This window comes from Tinamus guttatus, unplaced genomic scaffold (assembly GCF_059628265.1).
Source record: "Tinamus guttatus ecotype Peru unplaced genomic scaffold, ASM5962826v1 Tinamus_guttatus_pri_ptg000193l, whole genome shotgun sequence".
In the NCBI taxonomy this organism is placed as follows: domain Eukaryota; kingdom Metazoa; phylum Chordata; class Aves; order Tinamiformes; family Tinamidae; genus Tinamus; species Tinamus guttatus.
In genome coordinates, this window is record NW_028288727.1 from 344,929 (window position 1) to 368,183 (window position 23,255).

The 23,255-nt window shown below is 36.7% G+C and overlaps 1 protein-coding gene across 1 annotated transcript; it reads left to right on the forward strand.

Moving 5' to 3' along the window:
• Window positions 1-598: 598 nt before the first annotated feature.
• On the forward strand, window positions 599-22,615 carry CD36 (CD36 molecule (CD36 blood group)). The gene is made up of 13 exons (XM_010220068.2): window positions 599-852; window positions 7,961-8,121; window positions 10,420-10,564; window positions 12,331-12,510; window positions 12,650-12,741; window positions 13,161-13,207; window positions 15,883-15,952; window positions 17,656-17,843; window positions 18,659-18,777; window positions 20,161-20,234; window positions 21,009-21,063; window positions 21,292-21,460; window positions 22,170-22,615. The coding sequence occupies exons 1-12, from the start codon at window positions 733-735 to the stop codon at window positions 21,454-21,456; spliced, it is 1,416 nt and encodes a 471-aa protein (XP_010218370.2). The 5' UTR covers window positions 599-732; the 3' UTR covers window positions 21,457-21,460; window positions 22,170-22,615.
• The last annotated feature ends 640 nt before the right edge of the window (window positions 22,616-23,255 follow it).

Below are 23,255 nucleotides of genomic sequence, written 5' to 3' on the forward strand. Positions count from 1 at the left end.
ATGGGTGGCAGAGAGCAACAATTCATGGTCCACAAGAAAAATTCAGTCATGCCTTTGCCATGAAGTCACTGAAACATTCTGTTCCTTTAGTAGTACACTGCAGACTGACAAATACTGTCTTCTAGACCCGACAAAGCAGAAGTAAAGACTCCTCACAGCTGCCTCTCAGCAGAGACTGCTGCCCACCAAAGTGCTGATGAAGGAGTTTCTGGGAGAAGTCCAGGCTATCACACAGAAACAGCCAGGGCAGTCCAGGCTAACCCTGTAAATTGCTAATTTTGCTTGAAGTGAGAGCCACTGGACTGTGACAAAAGCTGAGGGCTATAATTCCCCTCCTTTTTGCCAAAGAACAATTTTTAAAAGGCATTTTCCTCTTGAAGAGTGTTAATTGGGTCAGTTTGCCCTAATGCAATGGAGCCAAAAATAAAGAATTCACATGCTAATACATATAGCAAATGACTCCCTTTCCAAATATGTATACAGACTCTTTTTATTTGGCACTGCCCATGTATTAAATGGGACTATTTTTGACATGTTATCTTCTTATCTGCTTCACTTATGCACTTGGTACTTTGAGCTTTGGAATGTGATTTTTGTTCACTCTCTCCTTATATTAGCAGCTTCTCTCAGGAACACTGGTCGGTGTACTGGAATCCAGAAGTGAGGAAAACTTTGAGACTTAAAGCACAGGTATTTTTACACTGTTGATCTGCATCCTGACAAAGGAGAGGAATGGGTTGTAACAGAAACTGTGGGCTCCTCACTGGGGCCATCATCGGAGCTGTGCTGGCTATCTTTGGAGGAATTCTCATACCAGTTGGAGATAACATTATAAACAAAGCAATAAAAAAGGTACAAGTTTAATTCTAATCTCTTTTAATTGTAATGATTTGTGGTTACTGAATAGTTATTATTGCTGAATATTTTGCTAATTTCTGTTTCTATCTCTCTCTTCCCTCCCCGCCCCCCTTTAAGCCCCTGATCTTTGGAATGTACACAACCCCAATTTAGTTCTGGCTCTTTTTAGTCCCCGTGAATCAGGCAGGCTGCAGCAAAACATTTTAAAAAATTATATTAATTATGTTATTATGTGTACTTGCCTTTTTCTCTTATGATTCACATGAGGAGAAGCCAAAATATTGTTTCAAAGCTGTTTTCATTAATGTAACTTGAAAATAGTAATTTTAAATTTTAATTATTTTTTGTGATTGTTAATTATTTCTTGTTTATTATGATGATCTGCTTATTTTTCTGCATCTTTTTTTTTTCTTATTTTGGGACTCACTTCATGTACTTTAATATACTTTCTGCAAATATCCTCACTAACTCCTAACACCAAATCTAATGCTAGTTACATGTATTCAGCTCATGTTCTGTGACTACATAATTGAAAGCCAATGTGCCCACAGGCTTGATCATACTCATTCGTCTCCTTGATGAATGTTTCTTGATGAGGACTGTGAAGAATAATTGAAGCAGAGCACTGTAGAAGTTGCAGAAAGTTTCTTTTACTTTTAGAGAATTTCATCTCTTTAACATGTCATTTGGTCTTAAATTAAAAATAGACATTTTTCTCAAATCCTTGTGAAACCCCCCGCTGTGAGGGCCTAAACCATAACCTGAAGTGAAAGAACGTGGAAGCCCTGGGATACCCACCATAGGTTCTACGTGTGGTCACAGTAGCTGCCCTAGAGTTAAAAATCTAGAAATCTTAAGACTTTTGGCTGATTGTTAGTCCTTCTAATGAACCATCGGGGAGCTGAAGACCTTGAAAAACTTGGAGCCTTTCTGGCAGACCACCCTTATCTCATCAGCTGTTAAAGCCAACCAAGTAGCTGGATACATGAACTTCCAGGAAACATTAAACTGTCTGTTGAAGCCCTGTCTAGACTCCAGTAACATTTTGAAAAGAATTGAAACAAGCATAATATTTTAATTTTGACAAAGCAGCAAAGCCAGTGAAAAAGTCACTGCATAAGAATTTTATAGTTCTTAGCATATTTGAAAAATATTTTTCATATTTTTTTAAAGTTCAGATAAACCAAAAAAATTAAAATGAAACACAGGCAGCTCTCAGTAGACAATGTCTCAGCCACCTTCACACAATTTGCAAGACATAATACCTATTTTTGAAAATACTTGTAATTGATTGACACATTAAAGAAATTGGAGGTTTTTTTTTGAAAAAACACATAGTGTAAAAGATGTGGACCCCCCTTCTTACTTTGAATTACTTAAATGATTTGAATTTACTTTGAATTAATCCAGAATGTTCTTTTATACTTTCATATCTGTCAAAGCAAATTATATATATTGGCAAGGTTATGGGTTCATCTGTTTACTTACAATAATGAACCTGTACACAACATAATTTGCAAATTTCTACATGTTGAATTACACCTTCATAAGCTCTAAGTTTTAGTAAGGCTAATTTTCCGCTCTACTTCTCCACAAATTTCTTCATTGTTTCAGCCTCTTATACAAATGTTAATGCAGCTTTTTTGATGTATGTAAAAAGATTCAAGAGGTCTGTATTTCTCTTGTCATTGGGATAAAAAAAAAGTTTTCTAATGAAAGAGAGAAAAAAAAAAAGATTATCACATTCCCAAGCAAAACAGTCTCTTAAAATTCTACACAGTCTAAAATCTGAAAAGAGAATCCCAGCTGTTTTCTCTGCCTTCACAAAGTATATTCCTACCTTCCTTTCCAAAGTATATTTTTGTTTGCAGAAGTTAACCACACTTAGGACACTTTATACTATTCTGAGTCAAACTATCATAAGTTAATTTGTTACAAAGATTTATTCAAATCATATAAGCATTAGTTTATTCTCAAGAAAGTTCATTCGAATTTGCTGGTATTTCCCAGTAAAGAGGGACAGCTTCAGTTTCAAAATCAACTCCATTCAAATTGCTTTTGCAATTCTACTGGCAGTAGATGGTTAAGTACTGCTGGTGGTCAAGCACACATCTCTTTGGTAGGCCAGAACCCAGAGGCCCCATTTAATCTTTACTGCAGTCATTGAGAGATTAGCCTTGGTAAATAGTGCACAGAATATCTTCCTGCAAGGCTGTGTGTTGTTCCTACAGCAAGGAGAAAGTATCTGCAAAACATATGCAGACTCAGATATTGCTAGAAACTGGAACAAGAGTCAGTTATCTCCTCGCAGACAGATACTGTTTTCCACCCTTCTTTAAAACAAACTCCACATAACACATAATACCAAAATATCACCTGTTCATATGTTCCAGTTTATTGACCTGTAACTGCGCTTCAACACAAGACGTTGTTTTTTCTAATCCAAGTTTGCTACACATATGTCTCCAACTTTACTTGGTTGAGCTTGTTCCCCCCTGCCTCCAGCAGAGAGGCTTAAAGAATTTAAGAACTGTCTATTTTTGAATCTTTTTGGAAACTGTGTTTGTCACTTATAGAGCATGCTCAAAATGACATCAGCAGTGCCAGTATCTTGGCTGGGATCTCCTGGACAATCACAGAATCACAGAATGGTTAAGGTTGGAAGGGAACCAACCTTTGAACCTGCTCAAACAGGGACACCTAGAGCACGTGGCACAGTGTGGACAAGATCAGTGCAGAGCTATTTCATTGCTGGTACTATTCATGGCAGGGAGGTTTCTCTCTTAAAAGGTGCCTTCCATCTCAATCCTAAAGAACAAAAATCCTACTTTCCCCAAACGGTGCAGCTACCTGGGGGGCAGAGCTGTGATTCTATGCAGGACTTAGTGGTTTAGAAAATTGCTAGTGTTACAGTTACAGCAAAGCTTAAAAATTTCTTGCTTTGTCTAGCATCACACTTTTATCTAGTATTTTTTGCATGTCTAGTATAATGCAAATAAAAACAAAAAAGAGGAAGTCAGTTAAAATCAGAAAATCAGATTTTTTCCATCTGAAATTGTTGAAATAAAATGTTTTGGCATATCTGTATTACTACTTTTTGTCTTTCCTTCCTTAAACACAGTGCCATTGACCCAGCAAAATCCCTATCATTTCAATTATGATTTTCAATTTTTTGAAATTTTTGATTTATTTCCTTCAGATCATCTGTTTGTTTTTGCAGCAAGGTTTAATAACTCAAATATGTTGTTAGCTGATTTGTTTGTTGGATTTTTTTATGAGAGCTTTCACTGTCTACATTAGAACATAAACTCAGAAGGCCAGTGAAAGCTACAAAATGTTGCACAATATTTTAAATTCCTTATAAATTGGTAATACTGCCTGGTATATTTTAACATAACACTTCAGTGCTGCACTCTTTGTATAGAGTCCTCAGGGTTAGGCTTTGCTATTTTTAGCCATAAAGCCATCAACTGTATCTACGATAATATTTAGTCATCTGTCTCTACATACTGTTACCCAGTACCTCTTTCACCTCAGCTACTTACTGCAATAGAAATACTTCCATTTTGGTTCTTTAGTAAACTGGTGAGGTTAAAGCAACTGCTGGCTCTTAGCAGAACATAAGGGATCTAATTACACATATTCCAGCACTACTGATAATAAACTTCATTGGCTTCTGTAACTTTTTATGTTCAAGCAGTGAAAAATGACTAAAAATTTTCTTCCAACAATGCCTGAATAAAACAGGAGAATCATCATCACATTTCCAAAATGCTAAATGTCTATTCCTGTTTTCAGCTTTGAAATGGAAGAACAAGATTATTTGTTCTTCTGGAACTCAGCTTATTCAGTTTTATAGAATTGTGATGTTTGTTTTCTCACATTTATGCCTGCAGTAGAGAACATATAACATATAAACTAGTAGCAGCCTTCTTGCTGTCTAAAGTATTTGAGACACAACATTTGTGAATTCCCAGAAAAAAAAAATCTTTTCTCTTTTATTGATCAATTGTATTTTGTCCTTCTCCAGAAGCCATGACGACTGAATTTTATACAGCAAGCCACTATTGCTGGCTGACTCAGCAATATGGATCAGCTGATCCGTAAAAATATATTGCTAGTTGATCCATGAAAACTGTGAAAAATAATATTTGAGAAACAAAGTGGATAAACTTCCATTGGTTTCATCCAGACTCTTGCACAATTTGGGCATGGGATGAACTTGGCTGTGCAGCAAAGACATATTGTATAGTTACTTTTGCTACTGCAAGAACAGTTGACCTGTGTAAGGTATTAGAAATTACAGAAGCTAAAGTAAGTTGACTAGGGAGTTGGTTTGGATTATGAGCTGCAAATCAGTAGGGATTACCCTACCTTTCATCAGACCAGTGGAAGCAAAGCACAGCAGTTTTAACAGGGAAATATGAGTATGACCCACTGCAGAGAGGGAAACTCTGTTTAGGGCTGGCCTTACCAGTGGTCATCTAAATGAAAGCCAAGAGCTTGCTGGTGTTAGGAAATTTTATTATTAAATAAGAACATGAATGAGGATATAACTCTATATCTTCTTGCACTTTAAGTCACCTCTAAGCACGTAACAGAGACGCATCACTGTCACGGGAGGAGTATGTTGATACGCACAATGGCTCAAAAGAACTTAAAACGATGGCCTTGCTCCCTTCCTCCCTTTCTTTTTTTTTGTCCTATTGCTTCACTTGTGCCAGCTCTGGCATTCATCTGACCTTTCCCCTGTCCACACAAGGGAGCCAAGGAACTCGCTGGCAAAAAGCCAGAAATCCAGCAAAAAAAAAAAAAAAGAGGAAGCAATGTTACCCTGGTTCTGCACATAGACTCTGCTCCTGGAAGACTCATGGCTGGCACGAAGCAGGAGGAGGCACAAGGTTCAGATAACTGGTGGGCTGCAGATCCCTCTGACCCAGCTTCCTCATGTTGGCACATCCCTGGGACTGCTTTTGCAGTGCTCAGTCTTCTCTATTGGGATTTGCCAGGGCATAATTCCCATGTCAGGGTGGCTTTTCTCGCATGAAAAGTGTAGGAGAGTGCCTGGTTTGGGCACTGAAAACAGTAAATTTGTTCTAGATCAATAAAGAAAGTACATAGTATTGTACAGTGAATTGTGGTGAGCATAAAAAGGGATCTTCACTTAGCCTACAGTCTCAGTTTGTATGGAAAGCTATTCTCACTGTGGTAAAAAGCTGGTGTAAAGCCCTGCACAGTGTTTTTCAGCTTTCCCTTTAATAGCAAAGGTAAGAGGAAAGTCAGACTTATCATTCTGACAAAATAAAACCATTTTTATGGAGTAAGATATGGGTGATCTTATCTTTTATATTCTCACAAGTCAGTTCAAGTTTGTTGATTTCTGGAGAAGTGCTGTGCTGTGTCTTCTTGGCTATGCAACTTCCAGGAATCCTTTCCATGCTGGTTAAATAGAAGCAGTAGATTAAATGCTCGTGTCCCCAGATACTGATGAGTTTAGACTACAGCCAGATTCCAATCAGACTAAACTGCACATTTCCATTATATTAACATACATTTCTCAGAACCTTTGAGCAATTCTCTCTGACAGCTGAAAACAATTCCAAGTCATGAAAGCATTTATCATTTCACCTATAAAAAATCACAGAAATAGACAACCAAGGACATGGTATGCCCCACCTCCAAAAATGCCTTAACGCCTGGATTGCAGCTGTGTCAGAGTTGCTGGCCTCCCAAGGTTTGCAAAACAAGGCCAAAAAGAACTTAGCTATAGTAAGGTCTCAATGCAAGACCTCGAGCTGATAACACTTTTGCTGCTGCCAAGTTTCCTTTCTCTCTCACAGAAATGCACATAAAACACAGACGCTATGCAGAGGGCAAGCCTCATGTTTCATACCACCAGGGCATTTATAAATCCGCCATGTGAAGAGCAGACAAAGCCCCATCTGTGGAAAGTGTTCTCCAAGGCATTCTCACTGCAGTGCTCCTTAAGCAGGAATCCTCTTTTTTTTGATGCTGCTTTCTAAACAAATCTAGTGGCATAAAATTATGGTAGAAAGAATATGTGGCAAATGGTAATTTGAAATGTCTTTTCCTTCTTCAGAGCTCTCTGGAGGAAATCCAGCATTTTGTTTTCTGCTACCCTGTGAGCTGCGAAAATTAACTAATCAATATTGTACTGTATTGAACAGAATTTTATCATTTGGATTTAGGCAGCTTGGACTTTTCTACTTATTGCAAAAAAAATCTGAATTTTTGCCACCAAAGAGAAAATCTTCGTTATCCCAAGTCTCTGTGAAAATCACAGAGAAAAAGGACTGCAGATCAGGCAGAGTAGACATCCCCCCTGCAATAGTAGAACCATATTGTCTCCTTTCACTGTCTAAATAAGTACACAATCCAAAGGACTTTAAATGCATTTAGCATATTTTGTCCGTGTACCATAAGCATAAAGTGGTTGGTTACTCTAGAAGACCTTTGTCTTGTCCACACATTCATATTTTGATGTCATTTCCTCGATCTTGCAAACATTCTTAATGGAAAGTAAAAGCGGTGACAAGAATTTTCTGATAAAAAAAATAGTTCTGCAACACTATCTTCTTTTTCCATGTGTAAGATGGTTTACTACAAGACTAATGCTCAGAGATAACTCTCCGTTTGTCTCCTGGGATATGAGCAAATGTATGAAAACAGATTATAAATTTGAAAAACCGTTGGGTATACTTCAGTCGTTTAAAGTTTTAACTTTTAAAAATATTCAGTGGATTTGATATTTGGGAACAAAGACAATGTCCAGTCATGCCAACAGAAATTGCTTGAATTGAATTTGTTATGGGCTGCAATTGCAATTATATCATATTTGTGCTCTGTTATTCTAGGGAACCATTTTTTGCTCTTACTCTTCAGGAATGTCAGGCTGCATTTACACATTGGCCAAAAAATGTTTGCTTTATGCCTCATTTGATGATAAAATAGCTTTATTTTACTGTTTTGTTTGTTTGTTTTAAACCTTCTACAATCATCCAGAAAGTAAATGCTATCTGTCACTCTTTTTTTTCCTATGGCTAAGTAGCATTTTTTGTCCTTGTAATTTTTGTGCTTATAGGACGCTGTCATTTCAAATGGTACCATTGCTTTTGAAAATTGGCTTGTGCCAGGAAGTTCAGTTTACAGGCAATTTTGGATCTTTCATGTTCAAAATCCATCAGAAGTATTAGACAGTGGAGCAGCTCCTAAACTTGAACAAAGAGGACCTTACACGTATAGGTAAGAGGAACACTCTGAATATGTGAAATATCATATCTTTTAAAGGCCAGAGAAAGTTCTGATGAATTAGAATTTGTTCTTGAAAGTTCAGAGAATTATTGCAGTCAGACTTGACAGAAATGCCTAAGATATTTGCAGTTACTTACAGCAATCACAATCAATTTCTGTACTGGATATCAAAATAGGAAAAGGTATATAAGAATAGACAATCAGATGTGAAGCTTTTTGCTCCTGTGAAGAAATGAATGCTTATTAGAAAGTTATTCAGCATAAAAGTACACAGGCATGTGCATTTGTTGCTAATCAGTTTTTGCCAGCCTTTTACACAAGCAAGAAATCTGTCAGATGGCCTAAAAATGTAAGATAACTTGTTAATTTGAATAATATGTTTAGTATTATCCTTTATGATGAAAGTTTAGTTGATCCTTTATGAGCATTTTTAATTTATAGGGGTTCCTTACCAAGTTTTTCTGTGAAGAGCATTTCATATTCTGAATGTACTTGCTGATGCCCAGATGCAATAGTGCAGCATCATTCCAGAAAGGTTTTAATCATTTGTCTGACTCCAAAAGTGATTTTACCATAGGACTAGTTCATGCTTCCTACATCATTAAGTCCGGTACCTGCCTCTCACTGGCACAGTAATCGTTTCCTGAAGTGATAGGATATTACTTTATTGATAGATTTGGAGATGTATATACATGACAATTTTGGACTGCATCATATGAAGCTGAAATGCTGTGAGAGCTAAAGGAGCATTCATTTCCCATTGGAAGACCTTGGCAATAGAGAGCATGGGAAAATATAAGTATTGGTTCCGTAGGAATCAGGAAGTTAAGCAGGATGGGATGACAAAGTAGTAGTTAAGAAATGCTGGGGAAAGTAAGTACCTGCCAAAGAGAAGTGCTTTACTTTCTATAAAGGGTGGTGCTGGTTTTCTTAAGGGTTAATCTCTGCATCAGGATCAGAAGAGATTGTGTAAGAAACAAAACTCCTCTCCCTGCTGCAGGTCCCCCTCACCCATGACATGAAAGATATTTCACTTCCCTGCTCAGGGTTATCAAGTCTGCCTCAATGACTGAGACACTTTAAATCTCCTCTTGAATATTTAGCTATTTTATTACAAGCAGAACTACTGCTTTTTTTGTAAACATATTCTCCCTGGGATTCTGACGGAATATGGGAGACTTTGTTTTAAGTCTTTTGTTTCTATTCAGAGATAATGCTAATTAGAAAGCAAACCTCCAGTCTTTCAGTTAGTTGTGCTATACATTAGGCAATTAATTGAAACAAAGCGCACAGAAAACACTCCCAAGAAGCCATGATCCCAGCTTCTTTTGGGATAAGGCCCAGTTGCATTGCTTATTTATGTACTGTGGAAAAATACTGGATGAACCTTTTGATCCCTTTATTGGCCATACCGGGAGATCTTATGGAGTACATTGAAGACCCTTTTGGGCCCGCATCCCTGCTCTTTTTGTGTGTGTGTTTGACACCAAGGGGTGAGAGGGATGAAAAATGCTCAGATCTTGTCCTCGCGCAGAGTCCTAGTGTGATAGCAGCTCACCCCACAACCAGGAGCTGGGACGAGTTTCCTGGGCCACAGTACAGACTAATATCACAGTGTCACACAGCATCTGATGGCATCTGTCCCTGCAGGGGGGCGACAAGCGGATATGGAGTTATAAGCATCATAGGTCAGAGGTTTGTACTGTAATCATCTCCTAATGGATATATAGGTACTTAAAGGCACATTTGAGCAGCGCTTTTGAGAATCTCAGTGGTGCTGAAAGGCTGCTTATAAACCCATACACACCTATGAAATGTTAACAAAGTGACTCCCAATATTAACTTATCCTGTGATCTCCTTCACTGCAATTCAGGCCTACAAAGCTGATCTCAAAAGTGTTTTTCAACTACTCCCAGTCATCTTACTCTATCAATATGCAAGAAAACAATGTGATTGAAGCACAGTTAATTCAGAAAAAAAAATTAAAATGTACAAAGTTCTGTACTAAAATAACATGTAAAAGTAAATACGTATTAACATTTTAATATCATGAATAAATTTATATTAGACAGCAGGGAAATATTTGCAAAACAAATATTTTACATTAAAAAGTCATAAATGTTCGTAAATGAGAAGCTTTTTTTTCAGTGTCATAAATGGTCATAAAATGTTAAACATTCTTCAAAAATGTTCGTCAGCATTTCAGAAAACTTTGAACTTGTATGGTTATGTGCTGACTTTAAAATCAAATGTTAAATACAGTCTCTTCTTTACTTTTTCATTTCAAGGGTACGCTATTCACCCAAAGAAAACATCACTGAAAATCCTGATGGCACAATATCCTACATGTTGCCTAATGTTGCTAGTTTTGAACCTGGTATGTCTGTTGGGACAGAAAACGATACTGTTACATGCCTCAACCTCGCTGTTGTTGTAAGTAAAGAAATGAAACCATAATACAATCATATCTCTGTGTTCAAGGAAAAAAAGAAATCTGAGGGTACCTTGAGGTTACTTCAAGTTTTTCCCATCTCCCAGGGTAATGCCAACCATATTCATTTGAGAGTTGATTGTTCAGTGTCAGCAGAAGCACGGTTATCTGCTGGGATGAGATATCCCAAGGCGTCCTTCTACGAGCATTAACAGTATGAGGCAGGGCTGCCATACTCTTCATAACACTGCCGCAGCTTCTAACACTGGTGCCAGATAGCACCGCTGTGGTGGCTGTCCCTGAGCATCTTGTCCTATTGAGATGTCAGTCCTTTAAAGAAAAGTTCAGTAAACACCGTGTAAACAGGACTTCTCACTCTAGACATTTCTGGGTCGTTCAGGGGCCTTGCCTTGCTCACTGGACAGCTCTGACTTCAAAGCAGACATAGATCTCACTTTTTGCTTCGCAGCCTTGTGGTCAAAACGCTCACAGAGGAGATCTTTCACACTTGGCCAGCCTTGAAGGGAACTGAACCCACTTCTCCCCTATCTTCAAATTTAAACTTACCCGCGATTTTGGCTTGCTCTGGGTTCAAGTTCAGACAAGAAAGAAAGATTCATGGGTAAATAGAAAAAAGAGAAAAGAAAAGAAAAGAAAAGAAAAGAAAAGAAAAGAAAAGAAAAGAAAAGAAAAGAAAAGAAAAGAAAAGAAAAGAAAAGAAAAGGAAGAGAAGAGAAGAGAAGAGAAGAGAAGAGAAGAGAAGAGAAGAGAAGAGAAGAGAAGAGAAGAGAAAAGAAGAGAAGAGAAGAGAAAAGAAGAGAAAAGAGAGAGATTAACAGAGACATAACTCCGTCTTGCTTAATTTCACCTTCTAGCTGTCTTTGACTCTCCAATTCCTCTCCCCATAGTGCTAAATAAAAACTGAGAGTCCACTCAAAGGCCTGGGTTAGACTTTTATTTTAAGTGTCACTTGTTTTTACACGAATTTGCTCATCAAAATCATTACCATTTCCTGCTTCACCAGACAGGCCAAAGTAGATAATTTCTGTTTGCTTTCCACAAGCTATTCAGTGACTTTAAGGACTTGGTTTTGTGCAAACGTCTCTGCAAATGTTCATTATAGTTAATACTGGTAAAACACCATGTTCCTCTCTGTTGAAATAGGAAAAGCGTATCCTTTATTTATAATTAAAGCTGCTCAGAAAAAAAAAAAAAAGATATGTTTTCCACAAAAAAAATGTATTTTTTCTGAGAAAGAAAGTAATGGAGAGTCTGTACTTAGGCAGTGCTATGCAGAAGGCACTCATATTGCTATTGGTATGATTTTATTACCATAGAGAATATGAAGCACAGCCAATAAATAATAAGGCTCATATTACACATACATACATGTATGTAATACACATAAATAGTGTGGTTGAGTCTGAAGTACATGACATATGGAGGTGACATAGAAAAGATAAAAAAGTAGAAGTGTTACAAGCTTTTTTATATGATAGGGACTTGAGATAAAAAGAGATCAGGAATAATCTAGTGACCTGATGTAAATAATAATGGCAAATTGTCTGTTTTTATATGAGCATGCTAATTGTTTTATTAATGAGTGTCAGCTTTAAGTAGCTATTCAACTTTGAGTGAACTACAACTCTAAAATTTAGCTTTAATTGCCAGGTTTTCCAGAGATTTCTTGGAGTCAGTTTCTATATTTTTGATCCAAAGCACAAATAGAATTTTATGTGAATCATTAACCATTTTATTGCTGTTGTAGGCTGCACCAGCTCTGTACACAAACAATTTCATACAACTGCTATTAAACACTTGGATTAAAGCTTCTAAATCATCCATGCTGCAGAATAGAACAGTGAAAGAAATACTGTGGGGTTACAAAGATCCTTTCTTGAACAAAGTCCCTTTCCCCTTGGACCCAGTCCTGGGAGTCTTCTATCCGGTAAGTGAAACCAGTGAGGGGGGAAGGCCTTCAGCTACTGTTCTGTGAATAAAGATTGAGACAACTGCTGTTAGGAAGAAAAAAAAGCCCTTGTATTACTATGTCTAACTGTTATTCTTTCTTCTTGTGTCTGTTACAGTATAACGGCACATCTGATGGACTTTATAAAGTTTTTACTGGGAAAGATGACATAAGCAAAACAGCAATAATTGAAACTTATAAGAATAAAAGGTACAACATCATTATATATATAAATGCACACATTTTCAAAATATGGATTGTAAGGCTTGTTTCACTAACAAGTACAGTTAAGTGGAAAATCTACAGCAATTCCAGGGAATCAATACCCAGGAGCAGCAAAATCACCTTCCCTTTTTTATACTCTTATTCTGTTGTGAGCTTGGATCTAAGACCTTATTTCTTTGATATAAAAAGTTACTTCAGTTACGTATGCTTAGTTAGCATTAGTTCTCTCCCTTTTCCCCTATTCTAAGAAATCACATAGTTTTTCTGAACACATGAATTAACATCATTGTCCTGTGGCTTTGCTGATGAATTAAGGTTATATTGGACCAGTGAACAGAATGAAAGGATTATGTGGTATAATATACTACATGCAGTATGACATTTTTCTCTTTTTAATCTTAAAGGAATCTTTCATACTGGGAAGGTCAGTGTGACTTGGTTAATGGCACAGGTGAGTCTATTAAATTTTTTAAAAATTTCAATATTTCTTGGTATGACAGGGAACAATTCTCAAGTTAATTCCCCTGGGCTTTTCTGTACACATTGAGTTCTGTATTCTGCCTATTAAATGTCTATATGAATATGTATGTATACTTACTACTTACATACATAGGTGTTTATTACCATACAGATATAGATTGTTACACATTATTATGCATTATTTCATATTTATATATGTTTTATATACACACATATGCTTTTCAGCTACAGCAGACAGGAAGACACTCCAGAAAGGAATTCATCTCTCTTTCTTTTAGTTGTCTATGTTCATTTTCTTGACTGCAGCAGTTGAAAGTTATCTCTGCCTTGCAATGCTGCAAATTCACTTTTACTGTTGAAGAATAACATAAAAAGCACCATAATGGATTCAAGACAAAGTTTTTCCTGAGTTTGAAAAGATAGCAAGAGTTAATGATCTGCAGAAATTGAGGTGGCAAGGGAAAAACCTCCAGACAATCATCTAGTTTGGAGGCCATTAGCAGATAAAAAGGGAAGGAAAAGATTAGTCTGGAATCAGTCAACTGGAGAACATTTAAAATCTGCTTTTACAATTAATATAAAAACAGTCAACCTGTTCAAGGGTGTATTTATTCAAGGTGATATATTTGTTTCTTCTTGGTGAGTGAAAGTGTCACTTTGAGGACATCAGAACCCATTGAGTCTGGCTAGCAGATGTCATGGAGCAGGTTTTTGTGCTAATGAGAGTCTCACAGGCAGAGACCATGAGCTCATTCATGGGGAAAAGGGCAGAACTATATTTAAAGATGTGTGTAGCATATCTCTCTATGAAGCATTAGCTGAATGAAATTCAGAAGAAGCCACTAATTCATTTGGTGAAAAATAAGCAGCAGCAAATGACATTGGACATTGGATGATCATTTAAAATATCTCTATGACTTACTATTTTCTAAGGAAAAGATAGGAATCAAGTAGTGGTCCGATATCCAAAGAGAAGAAAGGCGATTTTGTAAGAGAGGTAGAAGAGAAACAGCAGAGGCAGAAATGAATCTTATGGGACTTTTTTTCTGGCAAAAAGCCACAGAGGACACAAGAAACTTTGAGCAATTTAGCTTGCATGAAAACCTGCTCCCAGCAGGTCATCAAGGAGAGGACCTGAAAACAAGCAGGTTTATTTTTGCTGTACCATTTTAGCTAAGGAGATCATTCTCTTTATATCTCATAGCACATGACAAGCGTTTTCAAAGTATTTCAAATACTTCACAAGAATTTGAGTTGCTAGAAAACTGTGGATCAGGAAACTTCAGCTCCTTTTTATACTATGTGAATACTTTTGAACCAGACAATGTTTTCTTAGGTTCTGGGACTTTTCTTCTACCTTATGGACCCTGAATCTCTTTTCCCACTGTCAGCTTTTTCTTCCTGCACAGTTGATAGAATTAACACTTAGGTAACTAGATTAGGAGCTCGAGTACAGTGAAACACAGAGCATCGTTACACAGTTCATGTGAACATTCAGTATAACTGCTGTTGAGAAGATCTGTGTTTAGAGACTTTTACATTGTCTTATATGTATGTAAGAGAATTGCTTTGTATATTGTAAACTTTCACATCAAAGAGGAGTTTTTGAGTACCATACTAAAGCAAATAACTGGATAACAAGATTAAACAATTTTCTGGTACAGGACTTGAAATGAGACAACTTTTTCAAACTCTCCAAGTCTTCCACAATTCAGAAACAGAGCATGTCTCTAGGACAACTTTGGATCTTCTTTAAGACAAACTGCTTCCCTCAGCATTGCTCAAGTGACAGTACCTAAGACACTTTCTCCCTCTTGCCAGCTTGATTCAAAGACATCACAGTTGTTTTTGATTCTTTTGTTATGGCTGCTGAATAAGAAACTGAACAGAAATTCTAGCAAGAAGTAACAAATGTAATGGCTAGAGGGTTGTTGCAATGCCTTGTTTTGGAAAACTGCTGAGATTCCTCTTGCCTAAATCTAGACACCCGCAATGAAGAAATGTCTGAATTATCTACGTCTTTTTTTTTTTTTTCACTGAGTGTAGAAAAGCTCTCACCAAAGTTTTGTTCCTCTGACCTATTTTGCATGTCTACCACTGGATCAGGTGAACTTGCTCTAGAAGAATTTCATTTTCTCCATTAACTGTATAGAGGAGCTACACTTAGCAAAGAAGAGCACCAATTGGTCAGTCTTTGGTGAAAAAAAAAATTAGTTCAATTTATTAAATATGTGGCTTTGAAGTCTAACTCCTGGTGAACCACGCATCTTTAGAAAGGTATTAAACCTCTGGACTGCCTATACCTCGAAGCAGTGGTAACAGGGAACAGGATTCCTACTGAGCAGGATTGGTTTTTGTATCCTCTGTTTTAATTGGCATGATCACGTAGCTTCACAGCAATGAAAAACTAGATCTCACAAACTGGCCTGTCTTCAAAACAAAGGTCTGTCATATCTGCGAAGGTACCTGTCACTGTGCAATAACTTAAGTAAATATTTTCTCTATAAATGATTCAGTTTTATTGATCATTTTTGTAGTTTTATGGGAAAGCAATAGCTGAACATTGAACTATAAATTAAATCATATCTTGTAAAGAAAATTGCTTTAAAGCTCTAAAGCTTTTTTTTTTTTTTTTTTTTCTTACAGACGGTTCATCATTTCCACCGTTTGTTAAGAAGGACCAGATATTGCGCTTCTTTTCCTCTGATATTTGCAGGTATGCTGTTCCCTTCCTGCTCTGCATATGTCCTTGCATGTACCACCAAACTGCTCTCTAGTTTCAGAGGGTCACTGCCTGGGCACAGGTTGTTGAGACATTTCAGCACAAATATTTCAGCAGAAATGTTTCACCTAAGCACCAGGAAATTAATGTGCTTCATTCATGATTTACAGTCTGATTCTTCCACTTTTATTTATGTCAAGAAGCAAGCTCTTTATAGTACCTGCTAGTTCAGGTAGTTACTGATTCAGGGATACCTCTGCTTGATTTCGCAGAGTGAGATAATGGTTCACAGAATGAGACCTATGAAAGACATTGAGGTCCACTGGGTTCAAAGTCTTGAACTTCTTTCAAGACAGGATCCAGCTTAAAACCTGCCTTATTTGGCCTGAGAATGCAATTTACCCCTAGGAATAGATAGATCAGGAAGTGGTCAAGCTCATCTTGAGGATTTCAGTAGCACACATCTATGCAAAAGAGAGCTCACTGTCAACAGCTACATACTCAGAATTGCTTTCTCACAGGATATTTTGGTATATTTTATTTTTATGTATTTACAAACTAACAAACCTGCTTAATTCATCCCATGCTGATAGATTTTCAAGCTGCTGCTTCTACTGTAACTATCCAGTGTCCCCATGTTCTCCAATGGGATAGCTGAAAGCAATGTTAGAAGATCTAAAGTGCATGAGAGTATATTTACTTTGGGAGGTTCAACCACTTTATTTATTTTGCTTCCTAGAAACAGCTTCTTCCTTTTGACTAGGTTTAAGGTGGACCATTTGTTTTGAAAATTGATTATTTTAAAATATATATATTTTACATTAAGTTTTAATTGTGAAGCAATTCGACCCCCCAAGCTGGAAGACATTTCTCTAACTGCAGAGAAGTAATTTTGTATCTTGATCCAAATTTGGATCAATCTTTGGATCAATTCGACACTATTTGAGAGGTACCTCTGACTAACTCTTCGCACAAATACTAAAGAATGAAGAAGAGCAGTAATGGTCTCCCAAAGTTTTGCTGTTAAATGGTTCGTGGAAAGATGTTCTGGCTATACTGCAAGACTTAGAACCCTTGTTCTTCTTGGCTATAATACAAACATTGCACAAACTGCATGAGTATTTAACAAACAGACCTATATAATAGATGATAATAATTTGGCAAAAAGAAGCTTAAGTGCTATTCTAATTTGTATGCAACAGAATGAGATATATGGTTATACCCAGCATACTGTCTCCACCATGAAGCTTAGATTGATATCATTAGGTCATAATAAAAAGAAGAAAAGTAGCAGAGGTGATTTTTTTTTGATGAGTATCTATAATGCAATCCTAAAAAAAAAAAATCAAGAAACATTTCATAATCACAGTATTTTCTCCGTAGATAAAAGAGCTGTTAATTAGTTTACAGTTAAATATTTATTAGTATAAATATTTTTGTCTTCCTTTTTGTGTATTCATATGCCTCCCTGTGCTTGTATATTTCTTCGTGCTCTTCATTACAGAGGATCCCCTCTGTGAACGGCTGTTAGCAACAACCTGGCCATTGGCTCTCTGGAGCGATTTTTTTACTATAAGGGAAAGACAGTCAGAGGGTCCTTAAGCAGTAATGCCATGGGTTCAGATTTGAAATCCAAATGACTGAGACATATTTTGCAGTCAGGTTTATCTCACATTTCTCATATTTCTTTTATTCAGATCGATCTATGGAGTTTTCCATAGCAAGCAGAACGTGAAGGGGATCCCTCTCTACCGTTTCACAGTTCCCCGTGAAGCATTTGCATCGCCTACTGAAGTTGCAGATAATTATTGCTTCTGCACAGAACAAGTCATTTCAAAGAACTGCACACTAGCTGGAGTCCTAGACATCAGCGCCTGCAAAGCAGGTAGAGTAGTGACGCGGAACTGCTGAATAAGCCATCTGCCTAGGGACGTCTATCTAGGTCTACCTGGCCTGTAACTAAGGTGTTACTTACTCTAAGGCCCCAAGCACTTGTGTTTATCTTGTGAACTCTTCCATAGATTGCCTGTGAGTGCTTTCACTTTTCCATAGCCTTATTTCTCAAAATAAAGACACAGGAATTTCCATTTTACATACTATTGTGAAAAATAAAATCATGATACTAAAGATGGTATGTTGAAATTGTAGAAATGCACAAATAGAAAGGAAAGAAGAGGGGTTTCATAGCTACTGCATAACAGCCAGAGATAGTCACAGTCTATGTATCTGTGGTAATTTTAACACACAAGGTATTAACCACATGAGAAGCTGAGAGGTGTTGTTGGCTTAATTTAGCGCAAGTATAATAAACTGAACACATATAGAGTCTGAGTTTGGTGAGAGTGGCTAACATGAGTTCCCTTATGGTTTTCATCCTACTGAAACAAGATCATGGAGGCTGGTAAAAATAATGAAGGTCTTGTTCTCACCTGAGTGTGAGAATGGAAGCACTTCCAGCCCCACAGCTTAAGCAATCAAATGATATTTGCCACTATAGTCAATTTAACTATGCAAATTTTCTTCATGCAAGTAAAATTACAGAAGTTCACAATTTTTTTGTTTTGGTCTATTGATAGTATTAGAATTTCTTGTGCACCTTTATAGCTAAATATGTGTGCAGGGAAAATAGTCTTCAGAAGATAAACAATGAAACAAGGCTTAATGACTCAAATGAGTTTATCTATCTTCTTCTACAAACAGGACGACCAGTGTATATTTCTCTTCCACATTTTCTTCATGCAAGTGATGAGATATTACATGCTGTTGAAGGCCTGAACCCAAATGAGGAGGAGCATGATACATTTTTAGACATAGATCCTGTAAGTCTAAATAGTTACAACCTTCAACTAAGTTAACTAGCAATGCTTAAATTTAGTAGAATAAATCTTTTAACAAAGGAATGAACAAAGGAGACAGTATTTTCATGCTTTCTTTTTCAAGACTTGCTCACAAAGGTTTTTAGTTCTCAGCAGGGAATATTTAGAGCAAAACTTTTTCTTATTCTGACTTTTGAAGTTTTCAAAATAAATTTGGATTTTTACTCATTAATAATACTGGATTAAATGGATTCTGAAAGCTTTAATGTATGCTATGAGGTTAACCTGTGATTTTCAGGTACTTTAATAACATTCTCTTCTACCAAAGCCTTTCTGTTCCTTCTGTACTTTATGTCTTTCATTTTTCCATAAGTAGCAATTTTGGTATAATTATTTTCACAACTGAACTAAAGGAAATAATACAGATCAATTTATTTCCAAGAAAATAACTAGAACTCTGAAGTGCAAACAGTTGTCTGATTGTAAAACAGATTTAATATATTTGTTGTAACTCTGACTGTCAAGTAAAGCTCCTAAAACGAATGAATTTAGAATGAATGAATTTAGGAATTTAGTCCTGACTTTGGTGGTCTCCAATTTCACATTTACTTCTGTCCCAGTGCTTCGCATTCCTGATTTTAAGTGTGTTAATCAGAGTCGTCTGAATTGTATTATGAATTCTACGGTTTCAAAATTTTATTTTGCTCTGAATTGGCATGGAAAGGTAAAATTCAGAAATTTTGACCAAAGCATTTTTTTAGTCATATAATCTGATAGTTAACAACCTACCTTCGGTGAGGAGATCTGAATTCAAGTCCTTGTTTCACTCATTTAGAATAGAGACATCAACCACAAATTTCCTAAACCTGAGCTGAAATACTCAAGATTCTGTCTTTTTTTTTTTCTTTTTTTTTTTTTTGGAGGACAGTGTGAGAAAGAAGTAGATGAATAAGAGAACTCCACTTTTGTTTTAATATGCTTGGAAAATACTTTCAAATGTTAATGTTTCTTCTTTTCTGTACCATGCAAATTAAACTTATCGGAAGAGAACATTAAGCATTTTCTCAAAGGGGGGTGGGGGCTGAAACTGATATGTTTATATGAATCATTATAGTATCAGGATTGATTTAACATTTTTCAACACTAATACCTTTGATATTAAACTCCTGATTGCAAAAGTTGCTATAGTAAATCCACAAGATCAAAATCTCTGGGAAGAATGAAGCACTCTTGGAAACATACATGTTTTATGAAAATGTAAACATCAGAAGCATAAGAACAAGATTTTGTCTACTACAATGCTTCTTGACACAGTTCATAGTTTGGGCTTATGTCTCCAATTCACTAAATATAAAGTCATACATTTTGTTTTCTTTCTGTCCTTAGATCACTGGTTTTACATTACGATTTGCCAAAAGGCTTCAAGTGAACCTCCTGGTAAAGCCTGCACCAAAAATTGAGTAAGTACTATTTCAGTATTATGTTTCTAAGTACTTTCTTCAAGATTGTTGATTGGTCTAAAAAGGTATTTATAGAAGTGAGTGTGAAAAGAAGAAATGTAAATACCTTTCCAATGCCTTTTCAACTTTTTTTTTTTTTTTCAAAAATTACAAGTGTGACTTTCTGGTGAATATAAATTTAAATGAAAGGGCAAGCCTTCTATTGCTAGGCACTACACTACTATTTTAATGCACATTTGATATCCACACAGAAACTCACAAGAGAAACATATACTTAAAGCTAACTTTCTTACAAAACCCTTTCTTACAAAAAATGAGGTCACGAGGACAAAGATCTATTTTCTGTAATAAATCAAATGAGAGATATAATTTATTAGTTCTCTGTCTTTGCATGGATATTATTGGCAGGGTTAAGGGGCTGCTAGGCTTACATGCACAGACTTAATGCAGGCTGGGCTCCAGTACATCTCATAGGTGAACATCACACAGACCTTTATGTCTTCCCACCAACACCTGGACATGTCCGGCCTTTAGTCTCTCTGAGTATCTACACACAGAGCACTAGATAGAAAGATATAGTTGCCTCATAGGTAAAATGGCTACTATTAATTGTAGGCTTTTTGTTTCCAACTCAAATCTATACTAAGGTACTTCCTGGAAGATAGCCATGTGGTTACTGCAGATGAAATATAGTTAAATGGAGACTGGGACTATGTACCATACTAAGGGTTTGCCATACCGTAATGTCATACTTGTTTTATTTTCTCATTTCAGAGCTTTATCAAAAGTTAAGCAGGCTTACATTTTTCCTGTTCTTTGGCTAAATGAGGTTAGTATATTTTTGTCTACTAATCTTCATTGTTAATACGGCAAATCATGGAAATCTGTTAGCAACAAAGAAAAGAAAAAAAAAACAGATTAATGTAACCTTTTCAGTCATGATAACCTGAAATCAGTCAATTAAACTGATGTTATAGTATGTACATGCCAAGAATGTGTTCAAGCTGGAGGACTTGCATGTTCAGCTTTCACCAATGATTTTCTTGCACTGTTTCAGTCTGCTGTTATTGGGGATGAAAAAGCAGAAATGTTCAGAGGTAGAGTCACCAATCGGATCCAGATGCTGAGTATTCTGCAGATGGCATTAATCATCGCAGGCTCTGTGCTGTTCCTTGCATTCATGGTTTCCTATTTCATCTGCAGATCAAAGAAATTAAAATAAGTAAGTGTTAATGGTGATTTTTTCAGCAACATTTCCTCGGGTTTTCAAGAAGTTAAACATTACATAGTTAGCTTCCTATTTTTCAAGTGCTAGTAAGGTTCGGTTATCATTTCAGTTCTCATGTTACTAATGATCAAAATACCTTAGCTAATGTTTTCAAATTTGTCTCCCAACCTTATCTTTCAGGATGCTATACCCAGGATAGGCTGTTGGGAATTTCCAAAAAGACAATTTGATCTTTGTGATTCAATAAAAAAAGACATTTTGTCCAAGAGAGCTGAACTTTTCAGGAGTGCCCTGCATTTCTGCAGGATAGAGGCCACACTGCTTCAGACTTCAGTGCTTTTCCAGGACATATCCCTGGCTGGGTCAGAAAGTCCTCTGTAAAAGCATTTTTTTTTTTTGTAAGTAAGTGGGTTGGGTAAGGTCTCTTGGATAGTCTTTCATTCAGTCTTGCATTACTTTCAGATTAGACTTACTAGCTCCTGGACTTACCTATCCCATTAAGACTAAATACAACTCTACAGTGGGTAGAAAGACGAGTGCACTGACATCAGTAGAGATGAAGAAGTCTTTGGGAATGATTTAAAAAAAGTGCAGAAGAATGAGGACTTCATTGAAAAGTGCAGTAAAGAGCCATTTTTAAGGCTACTGCTTATCTCATCAGGAAGAGTACTTATAACTTGCTAAATTCTGATTTTGTTCCATTACAGGTAAGAAAAAAAAAGTAAGAAAGAAAAAGACTTTAGAGGTAGGCAAAAAGACAAAAGAGACAAAAGATATGATCCAAGGCACACACAGTCTACATTTTATGGAATTCAACATGCTTTTCCGTTCTGAGAAGACCAACTCACTAACCCAGATAAGCTGATGTTTCCAAAAGCCCACATTTCTGATGTCACTAAAGAGGCTACCAGGGAAGTAACTTTCAAATAACTTTTATTATATGAACTTTGTTACAAATTTAAGTGACAGTAAAGCAGAGTGCAGCTGAGATGCTGTCCGCCTTCTGCCATTTATGCAACTTGCTACTTTTCTTCGTCTGGGATTCACAAGACAAATGAAAGCCAATTGCTGGTGTTCTGCCTCTGAGCATAGGCTGAGGAATGACAACGTTGTTGAGCTCATGTCGTGCTCTAGATGCTCTAACTGCAATGTTTTCCTTCTGTTCCTTCAAGGAATGGAAGCTGCTGCAATAGAACTGCTCTCTGTCCTCTCTTCAGGGATGTGAATTGTGTTAAATGTGAAGTTTATTATGTAAAGTTACTAACTGTAATAAATGATGTTAACAAAAGACTGATGAAAATATTTGCTGGCTCATGCACACATGAAGTCCTCACAGGTTACCAGGGTCACCAACATTTGGGTTTATGTCTGCTACTGATCTCCCTTCTAGCTCCCAACCTGCTCCACTGCTTCCTGCGAGCTCCTCTTTCTAGCTCTTCCCTCACTACCAAGGTCTGCTCTGCCCTAAACCCACTTTGCCTGAAGCCTTCTGTAAGGAATAATCTGATAAGATGCCCTGAGGCTCAAGAGAAAATATTCCAGAGTTCTAGATAGAGGAAAGACTGAGATCATGATTTTGATAAAAAATCAGACCATCCCACCTCTTTGATATAGTAGAAAAAAAAAAAAAGAAGACAGGTAGTCCCAGGTCTTCACAGATTAGCTATCTGCTATGAGGAAAGATGTGCAGTTATCTGTTTAATGAGGTGCACCAGCCAGTAGGCAGACAGCAAGCACTGCCATTTGTGTAAATGATTTACTTTTTCATTTAATTTGTTTGCCATATCTTAGGA